The sequence below is a fragment of the Ammospiza caudacuta genome, chromosome 6, assembly GCF_027887145.1.
Source record: "Ammospiza caudacuta isolate bAmmCau1 chromosome 6, bAmmCau1.pri, whole genome shotgun sequence".
Lineage (NCBI taxonomy): Eukaryota > Metazoa > Chordata > Aves > Passeriformes > Passerellidae > Ammospiza > Ammospiza caudacuta.
In genome coordinates, this window is record NC_080598.1 from 33,971,544 (window position 1) to 33,997,608 (window position 26,065).

A 26,065-nucleotide genomic window follows, 5' to 3' on the forward strand; every position below is an offset into this window, starting at 1 on the left:
TAGCAATGGGCCGGGCCGTGCCGTGCAGAGGCGGGGCCGCAGGAATAGCAATGGGCCGGGCCGTGCCGTGCAGAGGCGGGGCCGCAGGAATAGCAATGGGCCCGGCCGGGGAGCGGGCGGGGCCGCAGGAATAGCAATGGGGCCGGCCGGGCAGGTGGGCGGGGCCGCAGGAATTGCAATGGACCCGGCCGGGCAGGGGGCGGGGCCGTGGAATAGCAATGGGCCGGGCCGGGCAGGGGGCGGGGCCGCAGGAATAGCAATGGGGACGGCGGGGCCGGGCAGGGGGGCGGGGCCACCCCGGTCCCGCCCAGCCCGCGCCGCTGACGTGGCGCTGCGCCGCGGTGCGCGTGCGCAGGCGGCCCTTCCGGAGCGGAGCAGGATGGTGCTACTGGAGAGTGAGCAGGTGCGGGGCCGCGGCCCGCCGGCAATGGGGGAGAGCCCCTGCGCCCCCGCGGAGCGAGCGAGGGAGGGAGAGAGCGAGGGAGGGAAGGAAGGAGGGAGAGAGGGGGCCCGCGAAGCCGCGCGGAGATGCCGGGCCCGCACCGGCCCCGGCGGCGTGGGAGCCGCCGCGGGGGAGGGGAGCGGAGCGGAGCGGGCGTCGCCGTTCCCGGGGACTCTGTCTCGGGGGGGCAGAAGCGCCGGGGCCGCGGGAGGTCCGGGGGCTCAGAGCTCGTGTTCGGAGTCAGAACCGCGGGCCGCGCCGCCCCCGGCTGGGACTTCGTGTCCTGCAGCTTCAGCGTGGGCAAAGCCGGAGTTCGCCTTCCCTCGGTGCTGCTTCCCGTGGGTGGGAGAGAGCCCGGGCCCGGCCGGGGGCAGGAGCTCAGAGCTCGTGTGGGAGCTCCCAGCCACGGGCGCGTCTCTTTCTCTTGCAGTTCCTGACGGAGCTTACCCGGCTCTTCCAAAAGTGCAGGACTTCCGGGAGCGTTTTCATAACGCTGAAGAAATGTAAGTGTTGAGTCTGTTACTGGGTTGGGCTAAAGAGGTGTTAATATAAATCTGACTGTTGTCACCAGGTATTTTAAGCGATAAGAGCTGTAATCCATGGTATCTGGAGACAAGAGCAGTCATAGGAACAAACCCGTCAGCAGGAGCACTGATTAGCGCGATTACTATTAGTCCTTCAACTGTTAGCTGTAGGACTCATAGTACTAGTAGCATCAGTACTAATAACCTTTGAGTGAGACTGTATTCCAAACTGCAGGGCATTCAAACTAGGACTTTCTGATTGTTAAACAGTAAGTTAAAATCGTTTGTTTTCTGTAAAAGGAGAATACTGATATTGTTTTTGTGTGTTCCTGTTCCTCTGGTTCCTGCTGGCTGGCACTACTGGGGAGGCCATGTCAGGAGGCAGCAGGGTGACATGCATTTAAAGCATGCTGCTGCTCGAGCAGACAGGGCACATAGCACGTTGAGGGGAGGATTTACTTCATTTTTTCTGGTAGATGTAATTTACAGAACAGATCTTTCTGGGGTTGTAGAGTAAGAGCAATTTGGTAGCAGTATTAGTTCAGTTGGCCTGAAATTTCCAAGGTGTTCTACAGATCTGCTCATGAGCAGTTTTTAACACCTCATATCAGAAGGCATCTGTTGATTTTAATGAAATAAGAATAAAAATTCTTTTTCAATGCAGATGATGGTCGAACAAAACCAGTTCCACGCAAAGGCCACGTAGAAACTTCTGAACCAGCAGACAATAAATGTCTCCTGAGAGCAACTGATGGAAAGAAGAAAATCAGCACAGTGGTAAGTGATAACTTTTAAGTTAGAAAAGCTAGTGGCTCTGTGTGTCTTTGATTTAATGCTCCATATTTTAAGTGAAACTTGAGAAAATGTTAACTGGTAGTTGAAAACCTGATGTGTGTTTACTTTGAATGGGGGGTTGGGAAAGGCTTTAGCTGACTTTAGGTCTGTTCTGTGATACGACACAAAGGGAAACGTTAATTAAGAGAAATAGCTGAGAATGTGAGCTGCAGCATTTTTATGGCCCCACAAGTGAATCAAACCTTTCTTTGAATGCTTTTTCACATTTTTCCCATGTGAAAACATGTGACTTTGGGATTAATGCCCTGTAGAGGATTTTATTAATCATGGAGTGTTTTCAGTTTTCTAAATCAGGGGTGTCCTATGACATACCAGTACAGCACATTGACCACTGAATGTTATAAGTTGATCCAACTGCTGCTAAAAAGACCAGATGGTAACTGGTGGGTAAACATGTACTGATACTTGGTCTGTAATAGCAGCCAGAGTTTTTGTGGTTAACCTCCAGTATTACTTTTGTAGGTGAGCTCAAAGGAAGTAAATAAATTCCAGATGGTAAGTTTTGTATGCCTTTCATCTTCCTTTTCTGTAAGTAGTAGAAGTGGTCTGTTGGAAGCAGTGGGCAGCTGTGAACAGGTTGATTTCTTGCTGAACTGCCACAGAAACTAACTGAGACTACCCATTTATCTTAATCTGTTTTTAAAAAATCCTGTTTTGTTTTATTTTATCTAACCTTGTATATTGGTTTAAACAACAGTATACTTTTTCCTAGTGCAGGGTGTAAGAGCATGATTCTCTGGGAAAAGACAGATAATTGGCCATTTGTAATACATAAAATGTTATCTTGCATATTGTCATTTAAGTATTTGGGGTTCTTTTAAATGGTTCTAATTGTTTTTTCAGGCATATTCAAATTTGCTAAGAGCTAACATGGATGGCTTGAAGAAGAAAGACAAGAAAAGCAAGGCCAAGAAGAGCAAAGCAACACAGTGATGGGACAGTGTGCTACCATCACTATTATAGACTTGACCCTTGCTCAAAGCAAAGTCCATTTCTTTTTGAGTTACCACTTGTCTTTGGCTTTCCTTCCAGCAGGAAACTGGGATACGATCAGTACTTTTGTTTAAACTGAGAGCAGAGGCGCTTTCTTTGGGTTGTTGTATGGCAGGAGGATGTACAGCATTCTGCTGGAGTAGCTTTACACTCAGCTGGTTTGTACTTACACTGCTGCTGTGTTCTCTGCAGTGTAAAACCTGTCTGGGGGGTAGCACAGGGTGAAGAGAAATGCACCCTTCCAAAAGCAAAACAAGACTGGAGCAGGAGCCTCAGTGACAGATGCCCAGTTTTATAGATGAGCCTCAGTAATTCTAGGGAAAGCAGGTGCCAACATATTATCAGGAACAGCTGCTTTCCTGTTTCTGTCTTAAGGGCCATGTCTACATGATGCAGTGCAGCTATCCCCAAGGCAGCCAGCACAGTGCTCGAGTTCCTGCAGAGCTTTCACTCCATGGTGCTCCAGCTGATCTCACCTGGGCTCGGGGTGGCGGGAGGGTAGGACTCTGCATCATGCTCCCCTCAGACATAGCTTAAAAATGGTCATCACCTAAACTTTTTTTTTAAAAACATCATCCTTCAGTATATTCAGGGATCTGAATTTTCCTTCCTTCATATAAACAGATGTAAAAAGTAAAGATGTAATTGCTCCTATTAAAGATAATGAGAAATGGATTGCGTGCAATGGCTGATGTGACTTGTCATGGTGAATTGCTAGGAATGGCACAGTTATCTGTGTCTTTAGGATTGTGTGCTGCTTTGGACAGTGCTGTTAGATAGAACCTTCACAGTTCCAGTTTTGTGGTTTGTCTTGCAAGTTACTCCTATGCATTTTAACTTTGTCACCTTTGCTACAAGAAAGGGTAGAAAAAGTAGGTAGGTATTTATTAATGTAATGAGTCTGCAAATGGCAATCATTTGTGTTAGAGAAAGAGGTCTAAGTTTAAACAAAAGGTACCAAGTGAGGAGGGAAGGAAAACACCAGTGTATTTCCAGAAATCCTTAACATTTCTGTACTTTCCTCCAGTGTTTGATGTGAAATACAGTACATAGTTAACCATGACTCCTGTAAATCATAGTTTCTCAGCTTCATTCTTCCTGATGGGGTTGTGCTACAGTTTAGGTTCAAGAAGATAATTATAATACTTCCATCGTTACTATAACTTCAGACTTAATCTGACAACTCAGGTAAAGAAAGTTAGTTAAAAACTGGTTGTGCCTCAAGCACATGCAGGTTGCTTTTTATCTTTTAAGTCTTTGGTTTAGGTTCTGCAGGTCTAGAACAAGTGTTTTGTTTTATCAGGTCTTCATATCGCAGAAGCTGCTTCTTGATTTAAATGCAGAGGTACAGACAGGACAAGCAAAGGCAGCCAGGCTTGTAACAACTCAGCCTGAAATCTACCATGTTTTATACATAAATTGAAATAGTAGGTTAAAAAACACAACTAAAATCAGCACACAAAAGGCTTGTAATGAGTATTTCAATAAGGCTCAACAGTTTTTATTACATAAAAATTCCTCAAAAATGTTTAAAACAATTTTCATTTATAATTCTAGAATGGATGTTTCTTGTTGCAGTACTATTGTTGCATAAAAGGCATTCTGAAACAATTGTTACAAAAAGTAGTTTTACATCTGTACAGCTGATTTGTGTAGCGTAAGAGGCAAGAACTACATGGCAATACCTATCTGTGGCTCTAGTCAAGACTTGCTCCTTAATTGCGTACAAAACAACTAATTCCACATTTTGAAAGCATTTAGTTTTGTATTTGTTGTGGTTTAGGAATGTCATTCTCTAGTTTAGTGCTCCAGTTGAATGCATGTGCCACCCACTACCCCCTCCCCCTTCCCTTGCGGGTGGCTGGAGAGGAGAATTGGGAAGCACAGAAGGTAAAGAGCACAGGCTGAGGTAAGAATATACTGGAAACAGCAATGAGATAAGAAAACAGTAACAGCAACAATACCAGTGGCACAGAGTACAGGAAGGGTGAACGAGTCCACAGAAACAACCTGGCCCAAGTGCTCCCTCTGCCATGCTATGCCCACCTGGAATGGTGTGAGGTGGTACAGATCAACCTCTGGGTTCTGGCCATGGCTCCTAGCTACAGCAAATACTAACCTTGTCCTGGCCAGAACCAGGCCAATAGTATACATGAAATGCAATCTGGACACAGAAATAGGCCCTAGTTCCCTGTCTTGCATTATTGCAGCTTTTTGAAATTCCATTTGACAAAACGGTGTTGTCCAATTGTAGAAGCATCCCATAAATGATGCTTTAAGTACTAAAACAAAACCTTGTATTCATCTCGGTAACTGTACAGGATAAGTGCAGAAACCCTGCAGAGGGAAGGAAAAAAGAATTTTAGTATTTTGAAACTGCAGGTTTGAATGCTGCAATTCCTATGACAAATCCTCAGAATAAGACAGCAGCAAAGATTTAGCAGAAAATCAGTAAGTTTTACTTCGTTTGGCTGTGACTGCAATTTTTCCCTCATCCTCTTTCCACTGATCTTGCCTGTTCAGTTTTCACTCCAGTGATCTGAAGGGCTAAGTAGTGCTCAGGCCCCAGATGGGATAGGAAGATAGTGAGGGAGTGTACTACATTCATACCCAGCATTGCATGGAGCATTATTTGGGTTCTGTTGCTCACAGCCTAGAAGCCCCATGAAGAAAAGAAATGCTTCACTTGATAATGTAGCTGTCTTAGTAAACAGCGAACCTGGAGCAATTTTGGTGCATTTGAGAAAAGGGAACCAGCTTTAGTCTTATTGAAAGGTTAAATAGCACTTTCAAGTGGAACAAAGGCGTAAGTACCGAGGTCTCAAGTAGACCAATACATGCAGCATTTAAGAATTTGAGATTTAAAACTGGACATAGTGGATGTGTCCACACTATCTGTATCAGCCTTGCCAGAGTCCAACAGGCAGACTATGAGGTGAACACAAATGTTTTTATGCTTACAAATCAGAAATTTATGTAACTTCCCCTCCCCTATCCTTCCTTATAAGTAAGTTTTTTCTCCTCCCTGGGCCCAGTCAATCACCCCCCCCCACTCCTCCCAGGCTTCTGGAAAATTCTTCCACTGGGGGTTGTGGTTGGCTGGTGTCCCGGGGCCCCTCCTTTACTTCATGTTTATTGGATGCATTCTTATGTCAGTTATGTTATGTACCTCCCCACTTGTTTTCCCACTGGTTAGCTGGGCTTCCCTCCCTTCTCCACCCCCTTCCCTTTAAAACCTTGGTTCTCCCCCTACTCAGTGCCATTTGCTGTTGGTTTTCCTTCCAGCTGTTGGTCTCCATGAACCATCAATAAACCAACGAGTTAACCCCAGCTAGTGGTCGCCTCTTCACTTCGTCTCTCCTGCGCAATATCCTGCTCCGTCATCCAGCCCAGCCCGAGGCCCGGACGCCAAGGGGGGCTGGCCTCAGATGCGTGGAGGGTGTCGGCCATCTCTCCCTCCCTGCTAGCCGGATTTAGGGCCACTTACGCCCTCGCGCAAGTGAGGGTTAGTGACCAGTCATATACTTCTGAAGGAACTATACACATTTCCTGAGTGTTTCTTTTGGCCTCAGAGAGAGGGGAAAGTGAAAGACAAGTTAGGAGCACCTTATCTTCTAGCCTGAATATAGAAAAAATTGGAAAAAAAATCTAGTTTATGTACCCATAAGAGTTTTAACAAATTTACCTCTTCTCCATTTTGAGACTGTAAATTTCATCACAAATTGCTTGTAAATATGAAGATCTCTGCTTGGGCCATCGTGACATCAGTTGTCTCACAGTAGCATCAAAGGCTTGTCTATCTCCATCAAGCTAAGGAAAAAAATTGACAAGGAACTATGCTAGTCTGTACTCTAGTGAAGGAAATACTTCTAGTAGGATGCAGCCTTCTGAATATTGTGTAATGTCAATGCTCTAGTTAAACAGCTTTCAAACATGATAAATGTCAACAACATGTGCAACTTAATTCCTAAAAAAATTAATTTAGTGATCACTTTCTTAACACATTTCAGCACAAGCAATGAAAAGGGCTGTGTCAGCTTGGCAGTGCTGGAGAGGATACAGTAACTGTGATGTAATGGTGATCAAAAGTGAATGATGTAAGCTGATCATGTACATAGGTATTTAATTTTTTTTTAAGTAAAAGGTGATAAACTACCTCCATGATTCATATAGACTGGATCAACAAAGTATTTTGAAAATGTTTTGAAATGTTTCACTGGGTTTTAGTTACCAGACCAGCACTGCTTCAGAGCAGCAGATAAAAGGTATGAAAGTAATAAATGCACATCCAAGTAGGATGCCATTCTTGAGTTTGGGTTTTTAGAGGGTGGAGAGGCATTCATCTCTCTAAAGCTAGTGCTGTCGTTGGAGAAAAGAAGAAAGCTTTGTCTTTGGTGTTGTCATCTTTCATGCACCATTGACCAGCTCCTGAGTTGCTAAAGGTGTCAATATAATAAAAACCCTTTTATGTCTTGGCTTTACTCAGGGATGTTTCAGCTACTGTATTTGAAACAATTGCTTTTGTATTTTGGGTTCTCCTTCATTAAGGGCTTCAAGGAACACCTTTGTTGAAACTGCTATTAATGCTTACTGGTTTCTGAAAAAGAGCGGTTAAGATTTAATTTTAGATAACTATTCTTGGGGGAAAAAACCTCAGAGCTTTGGATCAGGATTTTCTAATGTTGTCTTGTGTAACTTGGACATTTCACAAAAAGTTTCTTGGTCAAGCTTCCTTGACCAAGAAAAGCATTGAAAAAGCTTCATTGACCTTAAAAAGCATTTAAAAAATGCTTTTTAAAACCTAATTCAATAATTAGGTTTAAGTTTTAAACCTAATTCAAACTTGAAAGAAAAATCTAGAATGGGTGAATTTTACACTTCACTTCATTGGGAACAGAATTTATCATCTATTGTGTTCAGTTAGAGTTCTAACAACGTTACTTAATTGCTTACCTCTAATGATAAGAAGTGTATCACAGTTGCTTTTGGCAGATCAACCTGTAAAAAGATCAAGAAATCAATACTTAACCATTCTCTCTAATCAATTTGCAATTAGAGATGAGCTATACTGAAGAGAGCCAGATCTTTTGATTGCCAGAGAAGCATTCATGCTGCTAAAATGGGGAACTTATTTTAAAATTATTAAAACCTTTTTAACCATTCTTGACAGATTCCATTCTGGAAAGTTGCACATAGGTGCAGGCAAACAGGCAGTTATGTTTCCTGAGAAGCATACACCATTTCAAAGTCCTTTGTGACATGGTCAGTGAAGTCTAAAAGCCACATACAAACAAGAACCACGTTTGCTTAAATGGAAGTGCAAATCTAGCAGGAACAAGTTATTACATCTACCACAATAGCTGGTGTAATTACAGCTTAGGAGCTTACAACTAAATGCTTGTTATATTTTATTCCATGCAGCTGTCCCATACACACAATTTGAGACAGTTTTCAAGTATCAGAGAAACAGACCAGGGGTCTTACTTAACCTGAAGTTTGACTCATTTGGTTATCACTAAAGTGAGGCAATTAGCAGTGGTTTGCTCAGATAGGAACAGCATCATCCACTGCAATTAAGGATTCAGAATTAGTTCAGGCTTCTGCCAAATACTTACTGCTAAAATCTCAATCTCACTTGTTTTTTGTTGCAGGCTAGAAATGAATGCCTGAAGTCTTGTTTGCACCTGGGAACAAAAGATGGGCAAAAGTAAAATATACAGCTTGTGAGACACAGGTTGGGAACACTGATTTCATATTGCATAGGTGAGAACAAAATAGGCTGCTTCTAACAAGATGTAGAACTACATCATATTGAAACAAATATTTAATATGATTTTCAGTAAAAATTTCACAATAATCCTTGATGAGCAGAGAGGAAGGAGACTGGAGCTGAGACACTCTAGACTCAGTGGTACACACTTGACAATACTGGTTCTAAAGCAGGCAGAACAACATGGATGCTTGCATAACTAGTGAAAACTGCCCTCTGTTTCTGGATGTTAGATAACTTTCAAAGGAACATGAGAACCTCTGACTGGATGCAGTGAATCACCTCCAGCTAAAGAAGGAGGATGGCTTTTGAAAGCCAAACCAAAATAAGGGTCATGCCTTGTAACACCTTTTATCAGAGCAAGCTAGTGGTCCTGCAAAGGGAGCACTTTACAAACATAGCTGCAGGCTTGCATTATTTCTAGCTTGGAAAAGTTGCTTTTACATGTTCAAAACCTGAAAACAGTGAGTCTGTTTAGCTCAGAGAGTAACATCCATTTCTTTATTTGGGTTCTGAGAACTATTAAGTGGGGAGATTTTTTTTGTTGCACATCCAAGTTTGGACTGAAAAGGGGATAAAATGACAGTTCTGTTTTACCATGTACTGTAAATATCTTGAGGCTAATAATGCTAAACAAGAAAATTCTGACATTTAGTTCTAGCATCACTGAATGTTTTCTACATTACCATAATATCAAGTTTTAGGCAGGTTGTAGGGGGTTTTGTTATTGTTTTGGTTTGGGGTTATTTTGTGGGTTTTTTTTTAATCCACAACTTTTTCTTAGGCCTTTAGTTTGAGACAACTTACTGAAATAAAACGCAAAAGTACCTTTTACAAACATACTACAAATTAAAAGTATGATGACCTTGCACCTTTGTGCTGGTTTTGTCTGGGGCAGAGTTAGCTTTTATCACTGTGGCTGTTATGGGGCTATGTTTTGGATTTTTGCTGAACACAGGATTGATAACAGATGTTTTTGTTATTGCTGAGCAGTTAATCACTAATAAAGATAAGTAAGGAAGCAACAGATGGCAAGACTATTAGCCACAGATTTAGGGATCAAACACTATTGTACTAAAGTCACAGGAATTTTCCAACATCTTCCCCCACAGCTGCACAGACTACTTATTTTAAAACAATATACTTTGTTTGATAACAGAGCCAAAGCCTTTTCTGCTTTTTGTACAGCCACGCTGGTGGGGAGGCTGGGGATGCATAGGAGGTGACAGAGCCAGGGCAGGTGACCCCAGCTGACCAAAGGGACATTCCAGACCATGTGACGTCATGCTCAGTATATAAAGTTGGGGAAAGAAGGAAGAAGTGATGGTGTTTGCCTTCCCATTCACCATTCCAGGTGATGGGGCCCTGCTTCCCTGGGGATGGTGAACACACCTGCCTGCCCATGGGCAGCACTGAATTCATTCCTTGTCTTGCTTTGCTGGTGTGCACAGCCTTTGCTTTCCCTATTAAACTGTCTTTGTCTCAATCCAGGGGTTTTCTGACTTTTACCCTTCTGATTCTCTCCCTGATCCACTGGTGGGGGAATGGAGTGAGTGAGTGGCTGCATGGGGCTTGGCTGCCGGCTGGGGTTAAACCATGACAACCTTTGACACACTTCAGCATTTAGGAGGAAGAAAAACAAAAGGGAAGTTCCAGAACCAACAGCTCCTAGAAAAGTAAGATTTTTAGTATGCATGCACAATGATAGCTGATGTCACAGATAATCCCTAAAATCCAAACTATTAGGAAGGGTGGTCTTTGCCTTCAACCACTTGTGTTGTTCCTAGTCTAATTTATGAATAAAGAACAAACAGGATGAATTTGTTTAAGTTAGGTGATAATGAAGCATGAATTCTACCACTCCTTAACTTCTAAGGATCACTTCTGAATACTTTTTTGATGTGTGTGTACCTGAATTTCTTGACGCCGCCTGGCACTGGCAGACAATTTTTCAGGGGCTATAACACTAACGTTAGGCACTGCAAGAGTTCCATGTGATTCAAACACACCTGAAATGCAAACACATCATTTTAGTTCACAGTATTTCTTTACACAACAAGTATCACTAAACAGAAAATACACAAATACTATGCTAAAATCATTGTAGTACAGGGATTAAAAAACTGCTGAAAACCTCCAAAATCTGACAGGATAATGAGATGTGCACATAAATTCTCACTCATGACTTTGATGGACTGGTTGTTGAGACTAAGAAATTTGGTATTTTACATCACTGTTCCCTGAAACTAAGAAAAGGTTCCAAATGACTTTCATAATTTCACAAAGGAATGTAGTGCACCTAATATCAAAAAAAGCCATTACAAGAATGAGGTGACTGTTTAATGCTCAGTCCCATAACAGAATCACTGACAAAATGAACAATAAACACCAGCTTCTCCAAATAACAATAATTACCATTTGAAATGGCTTATTTTGAAATCCAAATTTCCACTTCTGGTAGTCACACACACACACACAACCAACCCACCAAGTTAAACATGGCCTCTTTCCCTCCCTATTATGCAAAAGCATGTCTGTGTGAAGTGTTTCTTGAGGAATCACCACCACCACACACTGTATCAGTGCTCAATAAAACAAGATGCAAAAATGCCAAACTTTAGCCACACAGTAAGCACTTAATATTATTCTTTAGATACAAACTTATCAGAATAAGGAATGCAAATCCACAGCTAGAAATGTAAAGGCATTTTCATTTGGTCTCAATACTCTAACAATCACAGATCAAGTTATTTTTTATCAAGATGACACTTAAATTTCTCCTCAGCTAGGAAATTTGGCGAATTTTGGCTTTCCCAGCCTCTTGGATTACTGCATCAATGAATGCTTGTATGGAGAATATTCTGCCCATTGGTCTGAGCACCTAGTTTGGAGAAAGTCTGTTTAAAATCAGTTGGAACAATATCTGAGATTAGGAGGCAGTGCCTCTAATCAGAGCTCTGCTATAAAACATTTTCTTACTTTGCCTTTGGTACTATTCTCCTAAAAACCAGTTTTTGAGCAGAAAGAGGAACAGTTACTTTGTATGTTCTGTAACTAGATATTAAATACCTGAAATATTAGTAAATGATCCTTTTTGATTTGGTATTGAAAGATTATCTGCGGTTTCTCTAAAAATAAACAAAGACAGTTAAGGAATATACAATTATAAAGAAGTACTGTAATAAGACAGTAGTTTCAGATTATCATAGATACTTAAAATTAATTCCAACAGATAAAGAAGTCTGCAGATAGTCCCCAGCACACATTTATTATTCATGAATCAATTTATTCAGGAGATGTCATGAAACCATACAGAATTACATTTAAAATCAGGTCTAGAAGCAATGCTCCCTATGGATACAAAAAACGTGCTCCCTATCATACAAGAGTGATTTATAGCCTAACACAAAAATATATTGTTAGAATATTCTCTCTGAATTATTAATTTAACCTGCTTCTCACAGGTTTCTGTGACACAATACTAAAGTATAAAAGTCGTATTTATACTTAAAGAGCACACATATTCAAAGAAGTCTTCAATAATTAGTTTGGATACCTTTACTTTCCACATTCAGAAATTCATTAAAAGAGAAATTTGCCAGGGCTATTACAATCAGCTATTGCATTTCTTTGTTTAGTGGTACCATGCAAGGGTTTTTCTATTCTGCTTTCATGATTTAGAAATAAGGTAACTTTTTGAAAGAATGGTTTTCTTTCACAGCTTCTAGCAGATCTGTCACAAAGCACCTGAGGATCGGGTTAGTTGCAAAATAAAACACTAAGATTGGCTGAGGCCAGAAAAAGGAGAATGAGAGGTGAATAACAGGAGACATCAACTGCTTGTATAAACTACTGCTTGATTTCAGCATTTCCAAGCTTAATGATGTCCTTTATTGTTAAGCCTAGTCAGAAAATCTGGATGGCAAATCTGTTAAGATTCTGAATTCTACTTTGTGTGACTAATGCATGTCTATTCCTGCTGTCAATGCGCACATACAAATACATCTGGATGCATGCATAATTACAGACTTATGGAGGCTATGTGTAAGTGACAGCTGCAGTGCCTGAGCAGTACATGTCTGTACTAACTACTCCTGTCATTTCTGTACTAACTTCCACTGGTGTAAATAGTAATTTCAACGAAGCCAGGATGAAGGGGTTTTCCTGTGTACCTCAAGTCTTTGTCAGGTGTTCCTTTCACTTGTGCCACCAGAGCATACAGAAGTGCAAGAGTTACACCTTCATTTCATCATACCAATACTGCCTCAGAATGAAAAGGATTTGCTGCTTTAATTCTTTGATTACACAGTACACAAATGAAATGGACTTCTGCTCAGTAACAGGAACTTGCAGGCAGCCAGACAAACAGTACTGCTGTTCTAGCAGCTTTGGGGTAACTGTGTGACCTTTTAATTTATGAAGCACTATGGAGGTGTGAATGTAGCAGCAGCTAGGGAAATCAGTTTCTTTCTTAATCTCAATACAATTCTATAACAAAACTTTTTGCTTTCTTTTCCCCTAAACAGAAATTCAGCAATTTCTTTACCAAATAAAATTAAGGTTTAACTCAGCATATACAAACATATATGCACTTCTGATTCAGACTATCCACATTATTGACACGTTATACTGCTTACCTACTGCATCTTTCGTCACCGATTTTCATTTTCAGTTTCTGGATCAGGTGATCTACTAAGTCAGACTCCAAAATCCTTTTCTCTGTCTGCCTGTCTTTCTCAAAGGATTTCACCTATGATGTAGTTCAATGGGTCTTAAGATTGTTGATTCTTAAAATGGCATACAAATAAACTTATCAAACTTAATCAAAACCAAACTATTTCACCCATTAAAGGTGAAAGAGTCAGGTAGGAAGCTATTATCATTACCAATCAATCACTGTCAATTAAACCTTTGATCAGATTTTTTTCTGCCAACTACTAATTTATTCTGCATTCCCAAAGCAAGCTTGGCTCCCTGCATCTAATGTGATAATTAAGTTCTAAACAATGGTTTATAATTTTAAGTATCATATTATTAATATTTTTATTCAAATAATTATATTAGAATAAGGCTTGCCTTTCAATATGCAAGAGTTAACTCAAACATTCAAAACCTAGGAATCTGCACCATCTTTATTGGCAAGAGGTTAATCAGCAACAACACCATTCACCTCATTAACATCTCCTTTATTGGTTTTGCTTCAATAAAGCCATATTTAAAAGAACACTCTACAATAGGCTTGTAGAGGATTTTGAAATATCACTTTGTCATCACCAAGGTTTACTTATTCTTGCAATTATTGTTGTTACAGTAACAGAGTGAATAAGACAAATATTTTAGAAAGGCATATTGGCTGTTTGTGCCATATGCTGTCAAATGGTTAGTATTTTTTTCAGTCAAAAAATGAATCTTTGTTCAAAAAATAATGATCTTTTCTCTAATGATCCAGAACATTTTAAAATTTTCAACTTCAAAAAACCAAAGGTACCAGAACCACAGGCTGCAAGAGTACAGAAGAAGAACAGAGTACATTCATATTGTGACAAAGTTCAGTCTTTGCATCCTAACCAGTTTATAGAGATGAAGAGTGTGGTTCTGACTGACTGTTGGAACTACACTGATTTTTTTAGATTTACATTTGAGTTGTATTTGTTTTGTAACATGAAAAGAAACCAACTGCAAAGATTGCTAAGTCAACAAATTCATTTTGTAGATTTAAGGAAGTCAGAGACAAAAGAAACCCTTTTCCACGCTAAACCATTGATGGCACTGTCAAGCAATGTTTGCAATAGTTTTTGGACTTTCCTAGAGGGAAGGAGGTCTGTGAATAACAGTGTTATACAGGGATAAAAACCGTTTAAAGTGTTGAAATTGTTCAGAATAACATTGCTACAACTTAACAACCAAAACTGTATTTACCTCAACTCCACTTACTTAAGTATAATTTACATTGTATTAATAATGACATAAAAAAAAAAAAAAAAAGTACAACAAAGTACAAATCTGAAACACTACAAAGCATCCCCTGGTCCCATCCTTACTTTCACATGACTTCCTTCTTTCTCTGACACCAGAGCCACATATGTAATCCCAGAGCACCTGCAGTATTCCTGCAGTTCTTCCTGGGACTAAAGTGAGAACAAAAGAAGGGGAATGAGACATTAATTTGACATCTTATAAAATGACCAATTAAGTAATCAATCAGTCTCCTGTCTTTAATAAAGTAACTTGATATACAACAGTCACACAACTTCAGAGAGAGAAAAGCTTTATTAACAACTTGAGCAGATGAAACTTCATTATGCATGCATTTATCCACCCAAGGCTTGCTAAATTGAAATCAAAGTCTATGCTTGGATAGAGAGAATGCCTAGGTCCTGCACAGGTTCCCACACAGAAGGGCTACCTACATGTAGAAGTGCAGAGCCCAAGTAACTGTAAAAATGTGCAGTGTAGCACCAGGCAGACAGACAGACACCACCCTGCTGCCTGCAGCTTTCTGTCCTGCATGGCTGGAGGTCTGCCACTAAAGCTGACTCCAGCTGGCTTCCTGTGAAACCAAGGCTATACTGACTGACTCAGTGCTGGCTTGCAGGACAACATTAGACAGAGGCAAGAACCACCCAAACAGTCATTCCTTATGGAGCAAGCAAACAAACAAAACAAACAACCCCAAACCAAGAAACTCCAGCCTTTGTGATCATAGAAAAAGTACATAATCTAGATCTTTTAGTCCCAAGGGACTAAAACTATTGGAAATGTTATGGCAAAATAATTACAAAAAAGTCAAACAAACTAGATGAGCTCAAAGCTTCCTGCCCTGCAGCACATGAGATGCAATGGGCAACTGCAATCTCTCTCTTGTTGGTCACAAACTAACTTGAAGGTGTGCTTACAAAGCACACTTGAAGGTGAAGCAGACTCATAACCCTTAGGTAAGTGCCACCACCTCTAAAAGAGACTTCAGTGTTGCCATGTAGCTCACTACATTCCCGTGAAGCACCGCTGGCTACAGCTCTGTTTGCTTTCAGCGGGACATAAATGGGCCCAGCTCAGCTTACCACTCTCTCTTCCCCTCCTACTACACCTCTCTTCAGGGACTACATGGGGACCCATCTAGTAGCTCAGTTTGCTAAACTGTATTTCTAACAGTAAAATAATGTCAATATTTCCTCTGTACCTGAATGTCTTTGGCCATCTGGCTATTTGAAAGTTGATGCTACTGTTCTGTTCTTGATGTACTCCCTATTAAGTATTAAATTTATTAATAGGAGGGATCCTTCTTCACACTTCTAAATACTCTGGAGGAATGCTGCAAAGCCATTGAGACTTTCTTGACATTACTGTATCTGAATAGAACCCTACATGCTAAGTATTATGAGCCTCCACGGCAATAAAACCAGAAAAATATCCCAAAAAAGGTATGGTTTCAGTCTGCACTAAATTGGAGAACAATAATACAGTTAACACATGGAGATAAGAAATTCTACCTGGGACCAGTCATACATTATTTCAGCTGGAATTCCTGCAGTCCAGAATTTCTGAACAATGTTGATAGCTCTACCCATTGACATCTGACCAACACTTACAACCAGCAGGTCACATGAGCTGACAGAAACCTGAAGGAAAAGTAAAATCAAGGAGACAATATTAGTCACAAGACCACCTTTCGCCCTTCATAAGGTAGCTAAAGTTACAAAGATGGACAAATATTCCAACATTTGCCAAAATGCATCACCCTAAAAAGCAAAGAAGGGATTAGATCCACCTGTTTTGAGAGCTACAAGCCATCTAAGTCTGTCTGAAAGTCACTGAAGCTCAATCCTCCATGCAAAGCACCTCCACAGCCTCAGCCTGCCAAGTATCCCTGCCTACCCTGTTCCTTCCTTCCCACTCTCCTTGCCAAGGTTAATTTATTCTTATAGAGAAAAGAGAATAAAATACACATTTCACAACCAAGTGATGATGTGTGACATTGTACAAAGTAGTCAATATTTTTAAAGTTTCTTTCCATCTCTATCTTCTATACTTTGATAAAGGGAGAAGTAGTAGGGGGAAAATAACACGAAATATCTACAGTTGTACTCTTCTATCTGAAAGAATACACAGGCTGAGAAAAACATCCCATTAAATTAAAAATAAAATGGTGTAAGCCTGAAGATCCTGTCTTCCCTTAATTGTCATTTACTAAATAGTTCTATGTAGAGAAACACAAAAGAAAACAGGTCATCTTGATGTCTGCCTTCTATTTCAGTACAGTATTATTTTGGAACATATCTGAATATCTTATTTTTTGTCCATCTCTAGCCTACAATTAGGTTATTGAACTGTCAGAAGTAAACAAATGCCCCACTTCCCAAAAAATACTTACAGAATCCTCCACACTGGAAACAGCAGCAGTTATTTTATCTATAGCTATGCTGACTCCAACAGCTGAAGGAACTGGTCCTACTGTCTGTGGCCCTCTAAACTGTGGAATCTCAAGACAAGAAAAAACCAGAATGGAAGACCAGTTAGTTATCTTGGCAAAATGGGTTAGAAAAAAAATCAAAATTTACTAGAAGAGATAAGCACATACCAGATGATCATATCTGCCTCCTGCAGCAAGAATTTCAGGCACAGTTCTTTGTCTTCTTTTGATGTATGCTATAAACTGAAAGATAATACCATTGTGCTGCTGTATTTTGTAAACCAGTCCCAGATTTATAGAGATCTGTAAAATAAAAACAAATATGTGCACATATATATTTAATTTCCTGTCAGCAGCATGGATTTAAAACATGGTTTTCACATAAGGAAGAGATATGGAAACATTCCTTATCTCCAAAAATTTAAAATACAGTGAAAAATAAGGAAATTAAAGGTGCTTTAATCTTACAGCATCTCAAGAAACCATGTAGCACAAAACCCAAACAGCAAGCTTCAAGGAAGGTGGAGGCCTTTAGTAGTAATTAGATTTCTTTCCTTTAAAAATATTTACAGTTTTTTTCAAAATTTATTAAATCCCCTCTTTTATGCTCTAAGTAATGCCTTCAGTCTTGGGTGGAGAAAGGAAAAAAGTCTGAGTGTCATTAGATAAGTTAAGCCAGAGCCTTCTGACTGGAAGAGGTCTTATTTTTAAAATGCATCTTTAATAAAGAAAACAAAAGGGAAAAAAAGGAAGAAGTTTCAATTCAGTATTATTTGCCATCAAGACACTTGCATGTGTTTTTTCTGTTGTAAAATATCTTTATTTCCTGGCATATTACAATGCACAGCAGCCCTGTAATTCCATTAATTTATTAGCAGAGCATTTTACAAACCTGAAGTTTTATTCCCAGTTGCTTTAACAGACAAATGATTTCCTCTAAATCCTTCATGCCATGCTTCAACAGCTGAGTGACACTTGGCTTTTGTTTTATCATTGTGTTTAGAAAGGGAAATACATTACTTGCTTCTCCCTTCTGCTCAATGAATTTATAGAGTCGAGAAAGCTAAAAACAAAAAATAAAATTATAAGCATACATAGCAACACATACAACATTCATAATAGGTCCCATCTGAAAACAAGAAAAATATCTGACTTTCTAATTGTGGGAGTAAGACATGTGTCTTTTTTGTTTGTTTTGGCTAGCAGGCTGTTTTTACATAGTGGAGTTGAGGAAAATAATAATAGATACAAGTCTTCGACTACCCAGAATTTAACTTCAACTCTACGCACATTCAACATTTGCAGAGAAGTTTTTTTAAAAGTTTCTCTCAGTTTTCTTTATTAAATATCTCTCTGTAGTATTCCATTTACCCTTTATTAGTTTTATTACCCCACATGTTTAGAGAACAAGCTGCAATACTGACTTCCAGAGAGAACAAAGTCAGACCACTTGCAAAGGGATTGACCTGAACAGCACATGTAACAGGTTATTTTTCTTCCTCTGGCTGATTAAATTACAAAGAAAATAAAATATGACTGTCTTATGGCAAATTACAGGGAAATTAGCACTGAATTAAGATCACTTACACTAGCTGATGTGAGAGAAAGATTACAGAACTTGGCTTCTACTTCTCTTTTAGTTAGCTTTTCAGTCTGCAAGAAAAACAGATTAAAACAACATCTGATTGTGTTTAATGCGTTACTGTAATTATTCAAATTAATTTCACTTATATTCTGTGCTTATAAAGTATAAAAGACCTTACTGATATTAAAATACACTTTAAATTTAATTTTAAAATGTTTTTATTGACTAGCCTGTCAGTTCTTGATTAGACAGCTGAATAATTCTCTCATAAATACACATTCAAGAATCATCTTAAACCATCCCAATCCAGAAGTAACAAGAAAGTAATTAATCTACATTTACAGCCCAAAGCCAACCTTTTTATGTATCAAGAATATACTCCTGGTTAGAGATAGCCCCACAAAATAGAATATTCTACAGAGATGATTACAGAGGATAGGTTAGTAACTAATGCCTTACCACAGCATCATAGAGAATGATGTAGACTTGATTGAGTTTGTCCTCTGGTATCCCACAGTGCAAAAGTATAGCTTTCAGTAAGGCAGTGTGGTTCAGATAAATACTATAATTTCTTTCCTAGCAAAGCATAAATAAAAAAAAAGGAAGAAAGAATGAAAAAGCCAAGTTTTACTTGCATTCTGTTTTCTTAAAAAAAACCCCAACCCCCACAAAACAAAGAGGCTTCCAATACATTTAATAATAATAATAGGTCAAAATTAACTTCAAACCATTTCTTTCACTACCTTACCTTTCATCTCTAACTAAAGAATGGCAAGTCTTGTCCCATTCTACAGTAATCACTTGTCTGACAGAAGAAAGACATTATTTCAATGGTACTATAAAGGATTCAGTTCTTTCCTTTGCACATAAACCTATGCTTCATTTTAAGTTTACCTATGAAACACATCTTTTATCACAGTGTTCTCTAAGTGACTATAGATTAAATGTGAAAATAGTTCTGTACTGGGTAAAGTTAAAGGAAGTATCCTTTTACAACACATCAAACTAAATATTGAGTTAAATTAAAATTTTGGGTGGAAAAGAGGGGAAAGGTGCTGATTATAGAGAATCTACCTGTAGCACTGAAAATTCTTGAATGATTTCTGAAATTGCATAAATGGTTTCTGCTATAGGCAAAAAGCTATTTCCAGTAGATGTAATGATGTCAAATGCACATTCTAGGAGTTCTTTGGGATGACAGCGGTCTAACTTCCGAGGTCTGAAAACTCGCTCTATACAGTATCTAAAGGAAACATTGAACAATGAATCAGCCTCTTCAGAAGTCACTGTCACAGTCAGTGCAAATATCACCCCTGCATCTCTTACCTTTTCAAGTTTGATATGTTATTTCTAGCTACAAATCTTGCAAAAGGAATCTGAAAAACAAAATACATGAAAATTGTTGAAACCAAACAGTTCATTTGACTGAGCTCTGCAACTCGAGGTGAATTATACTGTGTAGTTACACTTGTACTCTCCCAAGGATAATATAATGCTTAAAACACCTGACATAGCCAGGTAGTATTGATCTAACCATCCTTATGCAAGTTGTAAATGAAAACATTATTTTCACCTATGTTAAAAAAACAAACAAACAAACCTACAAATGCTATTTCTTCAAAATGTGGCCAGGGCTCCAGCTGTCAAGAGGAGGAGTACAGAACTCAGGAGAACAAGAACAGACATTGAAAGATACTTCAGCAGCCAAAAGACATGTAAGCTTAAACCAAATTCTACCGCAGCACCCTCCAAACCCTCTGAAGCTTTGCCTGCAGAGATGATGCTACTTACTCTGAGGTCATAAGGAAGCATTACCAGCATCCCACTGTGATCCATGAAATATGAAGCTTCATTATGTTCATATAGCTTCTTATTTCTGGGCATCAGCAGTGGAGTATGCAGCTTGATGGCTCCTGCACAAAACCAGAAAACACTATTATCTCTCATTTCAGAAGAACACCTGCTTTTTACAAGTTCATGAACACCCTTGCAGGGCATAATTATGTCAATCCATAAGTGAAAAAATTACATTAAATGTCCTTAATGGACTTTCCTCTTCCATATTTAAAGAAAGAATGTAAAATTTTGTTTTATGCCTATGCTGCATCCTTCTTGGGCTCAGCAGGGAGGCCACAGAAGAGAGAACTGCCAATTCCACAGCCCAGCAGAATCTTTACCTTGCCCTCCCTCTTTAAACACCACCTTTCACAAAAGCAGGCATATGAAACAGATGAGAAACTCTGCAGTTACCAGTAACAAGTACTGTTTTGGTCTAGAGACATTTCCATATAGGACAAATTTTGTTCAGATGTGTTGCATCCTCTGTCTCAAAAACATCCTAGAAATCTATGTGTTTCATTTTTAAAACCTCATGAATACCTTTCTTTTCCTGGCTACATTTTGCAACCATCTATCTGCATGAATCCAATCTTCACTGAAACCTAAATATTAATCATACCACTTATTACTGAAAAATAGTTTCCTGTTTTAATATTTGATTGAGAATCACCAGAAAATTTAAGATTAACTCAATTAGTTGTTAACATTAACCTTTAAATGAGAAAAGAAGTGCCCCAGATAGAAAGAAATTCTTCTAGCCATTACAGATGTCAGACACAATCTAATGGAAAGAAATAAATATCCAATCCCCATTTTTTTCGAAAAGCATGAAAACATTTCAGTCCCTAAAATTTCCCAAATCTGTCAAGCTTTAAGGAGCAATGGGAGAGGTAAACCCATCCTTGACTTTGTATTTCGCAGCTTCTCAATCTTTTGTATTGCCAAATTTTGATAATGCTTAATCAGATTATGGTTTACTTGGAAAATGCCAAGCTTCCATTTAAAGATTCAGTATTTTTATATAAAATAGGATCATGAACACCTGTAAGACAACACAATTTATAACATTCCAAGTGTGACAGTGTCTGCATAAATTTCCTTCTCAAAAAATAAGTTTAAGCGAATACCATTATTAATGACTGGATAGACTCCTGGAAAGGAAAATGAGAGACTATTAAATATCCTGGCATCAGCTTCAGTTCAGGAAGTGCCTGAACAGCAAAGCATTTCCAAGAATACATCACTGGAAGTACCCCTCCATGCTTGCTTTGTTTCCATGCTCTCCCTTATGCTCTTCCCATTCTGGCTGCCCAAAGAGAGGTTACTGTGCTCCATGGATGCCTGATCTCCCACCACAGAACCAGCCTTGCATTCAGATCCACATTTTGCGTAACAGGCTGTGCCTCTAAAACCTCATACAGATTTATCAGAACAACCATGTACATTCGAAAATATAATTAAGACTTTCACTCTTCTTTCTGTAGAAAATGTAAATAATTCAGATTTTATATTAGTAGCTATTACTGGAATGACAAAATAACAGGAGAAAACATCATAAAAACGTCAAATGATCAACCACTGAACACGTTTTCTGATTTCTCTTACAGAAGTAAATCCATTCCATTCTTTTAAATCCATTCCATTCTTTTAAATCCATTCAATCACAAGAAAGGAAATGAATGACTTTTGTAAACACACCCACCGTGTCTTTTAAATATCCGGCTGACAATGTCACATACATGCTGCTGTATCTTGGCTGCCCAAATAGAAAAACTACCCTGAAACCATCACAAATAAAAAGTACATATATAATTCACACGTGATGAACACTCCATGTAGGCAATCAGTCCATGTAATACAGGCAATAAACATTCTGCTATCTCATCCCACTACAAAAAACTGCAATACTTACATAATAAAAATAACTACAGCTATATGTAGCATTATTGTACTGTGTTACCTTTAATTTCTTTAGATTTAGAAAGATACAAGAGCTGATAAACTAAGAAAAATCAAATCAATTAGAAAAAAGCATCCAGGGTCAACACTTTCTGCTGACAACCAGTCAACCATTAATTTGACAGGAATTCAGAGTAAAGAAAGTAATCATCTGGACATAAGCTTAAAGCTCTAGCTGCTACAAACACTGCTGGTTTCTTCACTGAAGAATGAGACTCAAATGGGAAGCAGTTATTGTAACCCACACAGCAGAGACTATAGTTTTAAGTCGGAACCAATGTAAAGGTGAATCTTGAGATAATGCAATTCACTCAGAAATGCACACTGAATTGCATTGAGATAATGTAATTCACTCAGAAATGCTACAGAAATGCTTACCCATATAAGCATATTTTTAAAAAACTCAACACAGGGAGAAGCCAAACCCACGCCTCCCCTGAACACCTACAAACCTTCAGCATATCACTGTCATACGTATAGTCTATTGCTGGAGATATTCTCTGTGCAAATATCTGACTCATCATGGTCCTGTAGGCCTTGCCATCCACGTTTGCTAAGGTGTGGTGGAGGACTTCATGGAGCTCAGACTCTTCCATTTGGGGTGGTGGAAGATGTTCACTTTTTAACAGCTCCACAGCAGTTGGTCGTGCTGCAGGATCATGGTTCAGGAGCCACGTAATAACCAATCTCTACAAATTAAATCAAAATTTTACAGATTAGAAACCTTTTGCATGGTAACAATATTTGCAACAAACTTGGTAGTTACATCAATTCGATAGCAAACTGTGGGACTCTACAGGGGAAAAACCAGCAGAATCTGAATCTTTGGCATGGACATTATTTGCTTATAAATTATTAATATCTTTTATTATCATCTGAAAAAATTTACTAAACCACACAACTTATTAGAAACGTGCCTCCTGGGATGACAAAATATGTAGTATCCTTTTCCTTTGTTGTTCCATGGTATGCTAACTCACATCTTTTTATCAACAAAATCAAGAGAAAGTTAAGAGGAAAAGCAGAATTGCATGCATGAAATCAAAGATTTGAAAGGCACAAGTGTCAGAGCATGAGGAATCTCCCTGGCATATTCCAGCGAAATGTACAAAATGGAAACGTTTTATGGTACTAGTAACATGCAGATTGCTGTTTTAAAAGCATAACACACTAAAAGTTAATACTAATGGTCAACAAAAGAGTTGATTAGCACAAGGATAAAGCTACCTAGATGATCCAGAAAAGATTACTGCTCCTTATCACTTCATTACTCTGCCATGGAGGCCTCCAGAACAGCTCTTGGCAGCTCTGTCAAGCTTGGAGCAGCCAATTGAGCTTTTGCACATCTCCTTCTGCTGTGTGACACATTTCTTTCAAAAAGTTTAAGTTAAAAAATTTAGCTGCCATTTCTCTGAGCATAAAAAGTTAAAATTGTCTCTCAGAGCTTTAAAGATGTGCCAGTGAATTCTAAATTTGTTCATGACTGTGCTCAGAGAATTCTGTAGGTAAATATATTTCCATGTCATCTTAGAGTATTCTTTTGAGGTTTTATTTCCTTACTTTGTTCTAATATCATGTATTAAGAACTTGGCAGAGAATACTAGGTGGGGAATTAAGTGGGAAATTAAGGGGCAAAAATTATAACTAATGTTTTCTGAGAAGGAATACCTAATAGTTAAAATATATTCAAAATTACCTGCTTTGCATGCTTGACTTCATCAAAGTCCTTAGGAAATACAATTGCAGGCTAACAAAACAAAAACCAAAATCCATATTTGAATTTTAACAAGCAGTCCAGATTGCTTCGATTAGTCTTACTTTTAAGTTCTACATATTAAACAGAGAAACAAAGCATTTCCATTGCCCATGAAAAAAAAAACAAAAAAAACCCAAAGAAACCAATCCCCACATGGCAAATTAAATTTATTTGAGGAGCTAAAAGGAGGATGAAAGCTTTGATGTTTTGTTCAATGAAAGTACAACCCATAACCACAAGCATTTACCAACTACAAATAGCAACTCATTCCTGAGAAAGGCTCACCAGGCCTAAACTTAAGTATACTGAAGAGATGATTCCTTTATCTGACATGTAATAATTAATTTCACAGACAGAACACAGACTGATGGCATTACCATTAGAATCCACAGTGCATTAAAGGAATGTCAGTGCACCAGCTCCAATTGTATTCTTCACCTTTCATTATATGTTTTACAAACCTTGTTTTTGAGCACTCCCTATGGCAACATTTTTGCTATATTTTGCATCCTTTTGTTTCTCTTAACAAATTATTTGATGCATAGAATTAGTATGTTTCATAGCTGTGTACTCACCAGCCTTAGCTGACCAAGAACAAAGATCCTTTCTGATGCAGTACTCATAGGATGATAACACATTTCAAAGAATATTATACCTAGGCTGAACAGGTCCACTTTCTAAGGAAGAAAAAAATGAAAACTTGTATGTAGTACCTATCAATTCCCTGAAGACAAAAGTAGCAGAGCAAAAAAATCCCAACAAACAAAATTGAAAGCTAAAGAAAAGGCTGGGTTTTTTTCTGTCTTTTTTGTGTTTTTATTATTATCCATTTTTAAAGCTTTTTTGTTAGAAGACACAATCCATTAAGATTTGGTAGACTTTAAAGCCTTCTATCATCACAGCACTGCTATGAATAAATGATGGTTGCACTTGGGTTGTGGTCAGCAGCTGAACAGCAAAGTGAGGAGCAGATGTTCCTCAGGGGTAGGCACTGGGGCTGGCACAGTTTAACATCTCTGTTGGTGACATGGACAGTGGGACTGAGAGCAGCCTCAGCAAGTGTGCTGGTGACACTGAGCTGTGTGGTGCAGTTGACACGCTGGAGGGAAGGGATGCCATCAAAAGGGATCTCGACAGGCTGGAGAGGTGGGTCTGTGTGAACCTCATGAAGATCAACAAGGCCAAGTGCAAGATCCTGCACATGGGTTGGGGCAATCCCAAGCACAAATACAGGCTGGGCAGAGAATGGATTGAGAGGAGGAGCCATGAAAAGAACCTGGGGATGTTGGCTGACAGGACTCTCAACATGATCTGTCAGTACACTCACAGCCCAGAAAGCCAAACATCCTGTGCTGCATCAAAAGCAGTGTGATCAACAAGTTTAAGGAGGTGATTCTCTCAATCTGCTCCACTCTCATGCTATTCCACCTGGAGTGCTGCATCCAGCTCTGGGCCCCCAACATAAGGAGAACATAGATCTGCTAGAGCAAGTACATGGAACAAGTCCAGAGAGGGCCACAAAGACGATTAAAGGAACGGAGCACCACTCACATCAGGAAAGGCTGAGAGAATTGGAATTGTTTAGCCTGGAGAGAAGGTTCCATGGAGACCTCGGATCAGCCTTTCAGTACCTCAAGGGGACTACAAGAATGCCAGAGAGGGACTTTTTACAAGGCCACTGAGTGACAGGCCAAGGGATAATGACTTTAAAATGAAAGAGGATAGGTTTAGACCGAATTTTAGGAAAAAATTCTTTACTGTGAGGGTGGAACAGGTTGCTCAGAGAAGTTGTGGATGCCCCATTTCTGGAAGTGGTCAAGGCCAGGTTGGATGGGACTTGAAGCAACCTGGTCTAGAGGAAGGTGTCCCTGCCCATGGCAGGATGTTTGAACTGGATAAGCTTTGACGTCCCTTTCAATCTAAAACATTCTA

At 39.2% G+C, this 26,065-nt stretch overlaps 2 protein-coding genes across 2 annotated transcripts in view; one reads left to right on the forward strand and one right to left on the reverse strand.

Annotated features, from left to right (window-relative positions):
- Nucleotides 1–336: 336 nt before the first annotated feature.
- On the forward strand, nucleotides 337–3,489 carry SRP14 (signal recognition particle 14). The gene is made up of 5 exons (XM_058807942.1): nucleotides 337–403; nucleotides 873–945; nucleotides 1,631–1,743; nucleotides 2,284–2,316; nucleotides 2,665–3,489. Exons 1-5 carry the CDS (start codon nucleotides 380–382, stop codon nucleotides 2,752–2,754), a joined length of 333 nt encoding a protein of 110 aa, XP_058663925.1. The 5' UTR covers nucleotides 337–379; the 3' UTR covers nucleotides 2,755–3,489.
- An 810-nt stretch (nucleotides 3,490–4,299) lies between these two features.
- EIF2AK4 (eukaryotic translation initiation factor 2 alpha kinase 4) overlaps nucleotides 4,300–26,065 on the reverse strand; it is a 38,869-nt gene continuing 17,103 nt past the window's right edge. Inside the window, exons 19-39 of the mRNA XM_058807939.1 lie at nucleotides 24,709–24,810; nucleotides 24,074–24,124; nucleotides 22,830–23,066; nucleotides 22,121–22,196; nucleotides 20,371–20,492; nucleotides 19,906–19,955; nucleotides 19,654–19,822; nucleotides 19,039–19,155; nucleotides 18,582–18,647; nucleotides 17,887–18,057; nucleotides 17,163–17,297; nucleotides 16,956–17,063; nucleotides 16,075–16,203; nucleotides 14,626–14,712; nucleotides 13,222–13,334; nucleotides 11,654–11,712; nucleotides 10,496–10,593; nucleotides 8,430–8,498; nucleotides 7,768–7,812; nucleotides 6,500–6,624; nucleotides 4,300–5,151 (exon numbers count right to left, since the gene is read on the reverse strand). Coding sequence (XP_058663922.1) covers nucleotides 5,097–5,151; nucleotides 6,500–6,624; nucleotides 7,768–7,812; nucleotides 8,430–8,498; nucleotides 10,496–10,593; nucleotides 11,654–11,712; nucleotides 13,222–13,334; nucleotides 14,626–14,712; nucleotides 16,075–16,203; nucleotides 16,956–17,063; nucleotides 17,163–17,297; nucleotides 17,887–18,057; nucleotides 18,582–18,647; nucleotides 19,039–19,155; nucleotides 19,654–19,822; nucleotides 19,906–19,955; nucleotides 20,371–20,492; nucleotides 22,121–22,196; nucleotides 22,830–23,066; nucleotides 24,074–24,124; nucleotides 24,709–24,810 — 2,184 coding nt within the window. The 3' untranslated portion in view covers nucleotides 4,300–5,096. The remainder of the gene's footprint in view (nucleotides 5,152–6,499; nucleotides 6,625–7,767; nucleotides 7,813–8,429; nucleotides 8,499–10,495; nucleotides 10,594–11,653; nucleotides 11,713–13,221; nucleotides 13,335–14,625; nucleotides 14,713–16,074; nucleotides 16,204–16,955; nucleotides 17,064–17,162; nucleotides 17,298–17,886; nucleotides 18,058–18,581; nucleotides 18,648–19,038; nucleotides 19,156–19,653; nucleotides 19,823–19,905; nucleotides 19,956–20,370; nucleotides 20,493–22,120; nucleotides 22,197–22,829; nucleotides 23,067–24,073; nucleotides 24,125–24,708; nucleotides 24,811–26,065) is intronic.

Excerpts from the sequence above, each read along its gene's own strand:
- SRP14 (XM_058807942.1), top strand. The coding sequence starts at position 380 with ATGGTGCTACTGGAGAGTGAGCAG. Across the intron at positions 946-1,630 it reads TTTCATAACGCTGAAGAAAT|ATGATGGTCGAACAAAACCA; the intron begins GTAAGTGTTGAG and ends TTTTCAATGCAG. Across the intron at positions 1,744-2,283 it reads AGAAGAAAATCAGCACAGTG|GTGAGCTCAAAGGAAGTAAA; the intron begins GTAAGTGATAAC and ends TTACTTTTGTAG.